The sequence below is a fragment of the Patella vulgata genome, chromosome 8 (genome assembly GCF_932274485.2).
Source record: "Patella vulgata chromosome 8, xgPatVulg1.2, whole genome shotgun sequence".
Classification (NCBI taxonomy): domain Eukaryota; kingdom Metazoa; phylum Mollusca; class Gastropoda; family Patellidae; genus Patella; species Patella vulgata.
In genome coordinates, this window is record NC_065886.2 from 54,147,421 (window position 1) to 54,155,758 (window position 8,338).

At 34.6% G+C, this 8,338-nt stretch overlaps 1 protein-coding gene across 1 annotated transcript; it reads right to left on the minus strand.

Moving 5' to 3' along the window:
* Nucleotides 1-984: 984 nt before the first annotated feature.
* On the minus strand, nt 985-5,189 carry LOC126829957 (tripartite motif-containing protein 45-like). Its single transcript, XM_050560158.2, has one exon. The coding sequence runs from the start codon at nt 4,428-4,430 to the stop codon at nt 3,063-3,065; it is 1,368 nt and encodes a 455-aa protein (XP_050416115.1). The 5' UTR covers nt 4,431-5,189; the 3' UTR covers nt 985-3,062.
* Between the last annotated feature and the right edge of the window lie 3,149 nt (nt 5,190-8,338).

Genomic DNA, 8,338 nt, shown 5'->3' on the forward strand with positions numbered 1-8,338 from the left:
GATGGCACGTAACCATATTATAATCTCGAGACGTCGATATCGCCCTTTAACGTAGACACATAAACGATAGCGCACATACGTTGTGGCACAAATACACACAAGTCAAACATGGCGACCTCCACTTAAACCTTGACATTGAACGAACCTTGAACTTTGCAACTCGATTATCACAGGTAGACATTTTTGCTGGAAAGCGCAAGACTTGGTATTCGGGATGATCAAGGAATCTGGTAGGTCAGCAGCCAATCGAAAACAGCGTCAGAATATGCAGGGTATTACGTACAGGGCTTAATAAGATGTACGGAATTAAGACGAGATCAAACCTTCTATTGGAGATGATCTACCCTAGGCTTTCAGTGTGTCCTGGTGACGAGTCCAGTAATACTCGGACGTTTACACACGCCTCGTCTTGGCTGGGATATCAGCACATTATCAATACACATTTTTTAAGGATTAAGATTCCCACAAGGGGCATGGACCGTGGGCAAACTTACGTGTCCTCGCTTGTAAAATCTCAGATATGCCATGACACGTAACAGGTGGAAGTGAGGACAGCTTCTATTGTGAAAAGTGAACAGATGACTAAAATGTCTAGCTTAATATTTTATTCTTATGTTATTGTTAAAACTGAAATTTTGTTTCAACATGCTACAATTATAAATTTTGCGGTAAACATTTAAAAGTCTAAAAATCTAACATTAGTAGGCATATAAACGTAAACTATAACATTACAGTAATTAATAAATGATATCGATCCCTGCATTAGCCGAGAAAGTTTATCGGGATTTTAATTAAATTAAAATAATTAGTAAATCTTATAAATATATACTGTAACATATTTAAAATAATTAGTAAATCTTATAAATATATACTGTAACATATTTAAAATAATTAGTAAATCTTATAAATATATACTGTAACATATTTAAAATAATTAGTAAATCTTATAAATATATACTGTAACATATTTAAAATAATTAGTAAATCTTATAAATATATAATGTAACATATTTAAAATAATTAGTAAATCTTATAAATATATACTGTAACATATTTAAAATAATTAGTAAATCCTATATATGTATATATATACTGTAACATTTCCCTCATAGTACACTGTATGGCGTATGTCCGTGTTCATTAGGCCAGTTGGAGCAGAACAGTAGGACGTTAAACCCCATTTCATTTCATTTCATTTCAATTGATATAAAATTATAAACTATAACATATACATGTATACAGTAATTAGTAATCTTATATATGTATATTATAGACTGTAACATATTTAAAATAATTAGTAAATCTTATAAATATAGACTGTAACATATTTAAAATAATTAGTAAATCTTATAAATATAGACTGTAAAATATTTAAAATAATTAGTAAATCTTATAAATAGACTGTAACATATTTAAAATAATTAGTAAATCTTATAAATATAGACTGGAACATATTTAAAATAATTAGTAAATCTTATATATGTATATATATACTGTAACATATTAAAAATAATTAGTGAATCATTTAAATATATAAACTATGCTATACCCCTACATAAATAGTTAAATTTAATTTTTCTTCGATCTCATACATTCGTCAACATATTGAGCTAAATCAGCGATTCTCAACCAGTGTGCCGCGGCACACAAGTGTGCTGCGAGATCTTCCTAAGTGTGCCGCGAAATTTTGAAACGCACACTAAGAAAATGTGATAACCCACGTGATCCCAATTGAGTATTCACTGGTATCTACTGGTACGTTCATAGCTGTGTTTTTCTTTTTTTAGTTTGAGTCATTCTATGTGTGTATGACTAGTCTTTGTGTTCGGTTGTATTCCGTCTGACTTACCATGTTTGTTTGTTGTTTTTTTGTGTGCAAAATTCAAATATTTCTCATATATATATTTAGCCAGGTGTGCCGCTATTTTTTCATGTGCTCCAAGGAGTGCCGTTGGCAAAAAAAATGTAGAGAACCACTGAGCTAAATGAATAGTTGTGACATTTATTAGGTCCATATATGTTTTAATATAATCATGGGGCTTCTGTTTCATATCTCTAAGTCTAGAATAAAGTGGACCTACTATAACAGCACATACTACAATATAAACATAGTCCTTCGTGTCTGTCAAGATTCCGACACATGCCTGTTTCAATACTAGTTTGTGACAACAACATCTAAGCCCCGACAAATATGTTTCCACGAGTTTTTCATTTATATTTCATGTATATGATTCCCTGGATAAACTTAACTTTTAATTCTTATAAAGACAAACTTCTTTATAAATTTTTACATCAAGTTTGCGGAAAGATAGTTACTTATGTTACTCCTTGTAAAATGCTAAATTATCTAAACAAGACTTAAAGGACAATACTAATGTCGGCCATTATCACATATGTGATAGAACTCGTTAAACACGTTCCAAATATAATTTGAACACAGCGATCTGTTACGATGGTGCGTAACGAAGATTTGAAGAAACGGAAGTGATATAAACAATGGAAAACAAGAGTTATTCTTCTATATAACTGACTGAAGTAACCGGTGATAACAGATATACGATCGAATTTCTTCTCACTAACAATTCCTTCGAAGACCAAAATTTGTTATGCGAGGCTGTGAGAGGAAATGAAATGAAATGGGGTTTAACGTCCTACTGGGCTTATGAAGACGGGAGGCTGTGAGAGGATATCTGACAATTCATAAAAGGAATTGACTGTCACTAATTAAGAAAAAACGAAATTATAAGTAGAAAAGCCCGTGCATTGCCACCTTTTTTTATTAAGTATAGAATGAATAAAAACAAGGGAATGTGAGGGTCCTTTCTATCTCTTGTTTTCCATTTTTGCGTCACTTCCGTGTCTTCAAATCTTCGTTACGCGCCTGTCGTAGCAATGATCTCCGTGTTAAAATTATATATTTGGAATGTGTTTAACCGGTTCTATCAAATATGTGATAATGACTGACACCAATATTGTCCTTTAACATACGGTGCCTATAAACATATGAGCGACTATATACAACACGCGCAACAATACACGTAATATAATGGAGTAAGATAAGTTTATTCTGTATCCAGTTCAATTTCATACTGCACGATGAAGTTATTTTGTTCAATCAGGAATCCATTGTTGGGATTTGTCAATATGCGCCAGTCTTCGGTGTTTTTCAAAGGTTTGTTCTTTTCTAAAGGTTTGTTCTTTTCTATCTTAGTCGCTTTTTCGTCTTTATGATTAATCAATTTAAATGATACTTGACGAATATTACCTGTGGGATAGCGATTTATATGCCACTCAACATATAACATTGAGCTATCTCTACAAACTCTAATAAACGATTTTAAACCATTAATAGTCTGCTCAGGACTATAACACCACTTAGGACTCAACCATCCCCATATTGGAACCTTATTTACATTAAAACTACCACTTACAGTATTTATAATATATAATCTACCTATCGCTTTAGATAATTGGACTTTATTTATATTTCCAGCCTCAAACAGGACTCCAGGTAAAGATAAAACGTCCAACTTTCTAGAACTACATTCTTTCTTTTGTGTTCTAGATTTGTTGGTTTGCACTAAAAGTGGTCCAACATATTTATCCTGTAAAACCCTATCATTATCGATAACATTCAATTTCAAACGTTCAACAAAGTCTGAAGTGTCCTTCTTTTGTGTATCTACTTTTGTTTTACCCTCATCCAAACCTTTCAACATCCTGGTCTTCATTGCCTCGCCCAGTCTCTCAACTTCGCGGCATATTTCTTTAACCTGTTGATCAATACTATCACTGGTTTCTTTAGCCAGTTTTTCAGTTTGTGAAACCCCGGTCGTTAATGACTCATAGTAAGTTTCTAATTTACTTACTTCATTTTTTAAATCTTCATTTAAACATCTTAGATTGTCTCTTAGTTCCTTTTGATTTACAAATGGATGTCCATTATGGTCAGCAATAAAACAATCAGCACAGACCAGTGCCGAGCATTGTTTGCAATAATAATTCTTTATGGTATGTTTGTGTTTAGGACACCTATCCTTATTAATGTCTAGTCCTTCAGGTCCGGGTTCTGATGTATCCTCTAAGTCTAAGAATATGTGCCCTCTATGGGTGGTAGAAGCACAAACATAACACACCGATTGAAAACAGTCCTGACAGAAACAACCAACTGGCTTGTCGTTGTGGGCAGGGCACATATGAGTTGTAATTTCTGTCGGAGAAACTTTTGGTGAGGGAAAATCGTTGACTCCACCTGCGGGAATTTGAACAAGACGACGACACACTGGACATTGAAATTGGTTGTTTTCAGAAGAACTTGTGATATAATCGTCTAGACATTTCAAACAGAACGAATGTTGACAGTCAAGTATTTTGGGGTCAACAAAGTCGTCTAAACAAAAAACGCAATCTTGATTTCTTTCTTCAGCCATTTTGTTAATATACCCTTGAAATTGGACTATCAATGTTAGACATTACGCCTCAGCACGACCAATAGTTCCGTAATGTTTGTTAATCAGGTAATATTATATAATGTAACAATCCATATAACTATCACATCACCTGGTCCGACCATAGTGTGACATTATAAATATACACTGCTATATATCACAGTTATTTATTAAAAGTGTACAAACTTATCCACAGCAATTTGTTGATCTGTTTTACAAACTAGAATATATCAATTCAGATGAACGCACTCGATACATATCAGTCTATATGTTCATTATAGGTCGTTACGCAAACTATTATGACATGCTAGTTCATATTTAGCAATAAATGTAACTTACACAGTTGCCAGTATTGAAATTTTAACCTATCAGTTTTATCTGGAGCTTCACATTAACTGTTGAAATCGTATATAGCAATATAACCTATTCACTTAGCAATATTACATCCAAACAGTTTTGACCTGTCATCGTATTCTAGAGTTATACATTAACTGATAGATTCACTTCAAAGCCAGACCCACTAGAATATTCCTAACTAGATTAACCGGTTTGGGCGGGTAACATTATATTGTTCCTGTTGCATAGAGATGACACGTGACTAACCATATATTGTTCTTGTTGCACAGAGATGGCACGTAACCATATTATAATCTCGAGACGTCGATATCGAGAGGGCGAAAACGCGATGAAACAGGGCGAGGATCTCACCACTTCAAGACGAGATTATTTCCCACGACTTCTCGCCCTCGTTCGCTCGACTTCTCGCCCTCAGCTTCTCGTTGAGTTGACTTCTCACTTCAATTCAAACGCATGTTCACCGACTAGCACTAATAGCCCAATTTACCCAAACACACACAAATCTACCCAAATCCACATTAATCTACTAATATTCAAACTTAAATCACATTTTAAAATTATTATTATTATATGTCGTTATTTGAATGTTCCTGGTGACAATCTGTTTTGGGGACAGGCCTAGGTTATTTAATCTAAGACATAGTTTATCAAGCAAGCTACTTTTCTGCATCAATGGAGTCGTGTGCAGAGATATGGGGGAACTTTCGCCCTAACAGCGATATAGCGGTCTACTCTTATTTCAAATTCCAGCTGCCAAGGGTTCCGTTTCGTGCACGCCAACGTGTACATCGGACCTCTGATGAAACCACGCTGTAAAATCAACATGCACATTCTTAGGCAATACCGAGATTTTTTGATGTGTGAGCCAGCGCCCTACTCACTGAACCACCGTGATTCCAAGATTAAGGGGAAAGGTCATGGGAGATCTGAAATTAGTGTGTGATCAAGGAAAGGCTTTTAGTGTATTCTGTTAAAGACAAGTGACCTTATAGTTTCCATAATATATACAACAAGAGTAAACGATTTTTACAAATTTGTACTGAATTAAAACATGTTGTCTGGAGTCACCTTACTTTGGGCGACATTTTTAGGACACCGTTTATTATTTGTGAATGCAGCTGCAACTGTCTGATTGGATAGTTTGATTGATTGCTTGTTTTGGGACTTTGGATTCTGGTAAGTCACCTAAGGTAGGCTATATTGGACAAATTTGAACTTGCTGTACGTTAGAATAGCATGAAAACGCGTTTGCGGCCGTCAAATTTTCCAAATTTTCTTTGCGTGGGGGGGGGGGGGATCCTACACTGTAAGCTCGACTCCCACGCCGTCTGTAACCCGAAAAATGTTTCGGGCATTTCAGGTTCTTCCCCCAACCCAGCATTGATCAAGCCCGTATGCCTATACATAATAAAATATATATTGCATTAATCAATTCCATTCCGCAATTGGTTTGTCTTAAACTCGTCATTTGTGTTCATGGGCATCAGGGTCGAGATGGCTACGTTATATGTTTTATTCGTCTAATTTACTATAAAACAGCATTCGGTTTGCCTCACGGGTTAACGGCATATTAATAGCTTTATTCACTGAGATGGTTCCTTTACTTATAGTTTATTTTTCGAATTGCTTTTTGTATTTATTTAAATGGAAATATTAACAACATTCTATAAGTCAATCCACGAACATACCCAATTTCAATATTTGCGTGTTGACCTTTAACATCACACTTAGATCCTGTACGCTTTGTGTCTTACAGTCAATACATGTCATGAAGAACTCTTTAGACATAATTTCGTTTATAATACTTTACTCGTTTCTATTGAGTTGTTTAGCAGAAGTAACCCATGACAACAATATGTTGAGACGACTACGTAACAGAATAGGACGATTCAATGTTATTAAAATGCCACAATGACAATTTTAATTTTATTACCAACCCTTTCACAATATTTGAATGAAATATCTCACACAGGGTGTTAATCTGTTTTCAGTTTCTATTCCAATTCAATAAAACATTTAAAACATTTAATACATGTCTTGGCTTGATTCATTATTTACAATTTAATACGTTAATCGTGTATTTTAAATAATACAGTTCAAGAGATCAAAACATTTCCGAATTTATACATTCAACATTACACGTAGACCTAAATGTATTTTCAAATACGTGTATAAACATTTATATGAAATATATTATAAACAGATATGCTATGACCAGAGTTGCCATTATCTTTATTATTCGACTGGAAAACTCCTGGCATTCACTCTGTCGTTCGACTGATCCATCATTCACGTTGTAATTTCCGAGTCTGAAATTTGGGGTATAGGGGTAGCTCGGACCGGGGAGTAACATAGGCCAGGTGGCGTTAGTCTACCACTTCCGGTTTCGGAGTTATGACCCCCGAGCGAAGCCGGGCATTCTTCTAGTATATAAATAAATATATAAATAAATCATCTTCATGGTCATCATCATCGTCATCATCATCGTCATCATCACTATTTAACACCAATCATCGTCGCCTGACAATTACCTTATCTATTCAAAGCGCTTGTTTAGTTTTAAATACTTGTGAACTTTACTAAAACTCACTTTGTTGAACGGGTTACTTTCGTTGGTATCGCCATATAGGAACGCTTTTGTATTTATGGATTTAAATGGGAGGGTATTTAATGTTGAGATACGCTGAGACGAATAATTTGGGCAGTGCAGAAAATAATGGTCGCTGTCTTCTTGAGTATGACCACAACTGCATGTCGGGTTATGTGAAATATGCATTAAAAATCTATGGAAGTTTAGAGCACTTTTACAATTACGAAGTCTGGAATGTATAATCTGAAATTTACGTTCTCCATAGTAACATCTTACTGACATCAATAAATACAAAAATATGACTAAGTCGAAAGTCAACAAGACGGTATACAAGCCAAAATGCAAGTCGAAAATAAGAAATTAGGAAAAAAAACGAGGGGCGCTATTATCGCAGTGTATTATTTCTTGATTTCCTATTTTCGAGTCGATTTTGGCTTGTATAGCGTTGCTGTCGCCTCACATTTTGTCGTAACTGCTACTTTTCGACTTTCGTGTTTTGGAGGGCGAAAAGTAGAAATTAAGAATGGTAGGCTTCTATAGTTAGGCGTTTGTATATATGACTGTATACTTGACACATGTACGACCTGAATGGCTGAATGGCCGGTAACCAAATATGTTATTGTGAGTGTTAAACGACATCGTAATTATTTTATATTTTGCAAAAAAAAACAAACAACAAAAAACAAAACAAAAAAACACAAGCCGTGATTGCCATTACTACAATACGGATTACTAAATATACTTTGTGTTCAATTTTATATTTTAATACTGAAGACAGGGCCGGACTATAAATGAACAAGGCGGATCCTTTTGGCTTATATTGAGTAATTATTGCAACGTGTTACAGTTAAAAGTTCCAAAGCATTTTCACATTCCATGTCCGATAAATTTAATCATCATGCAACTACTGATTGGTGGGTCGTCGAAACATTTAGATGCATAC

Coding starts and splice junctions, on each gene's coding strand:
- LOC126829957 (XM_050560158.2), bottom strand. CDS start 4,430: ATGGCTGAAGAAAGAAATCAAGATTGCGTTTTTTGTTTAGACGACTTT.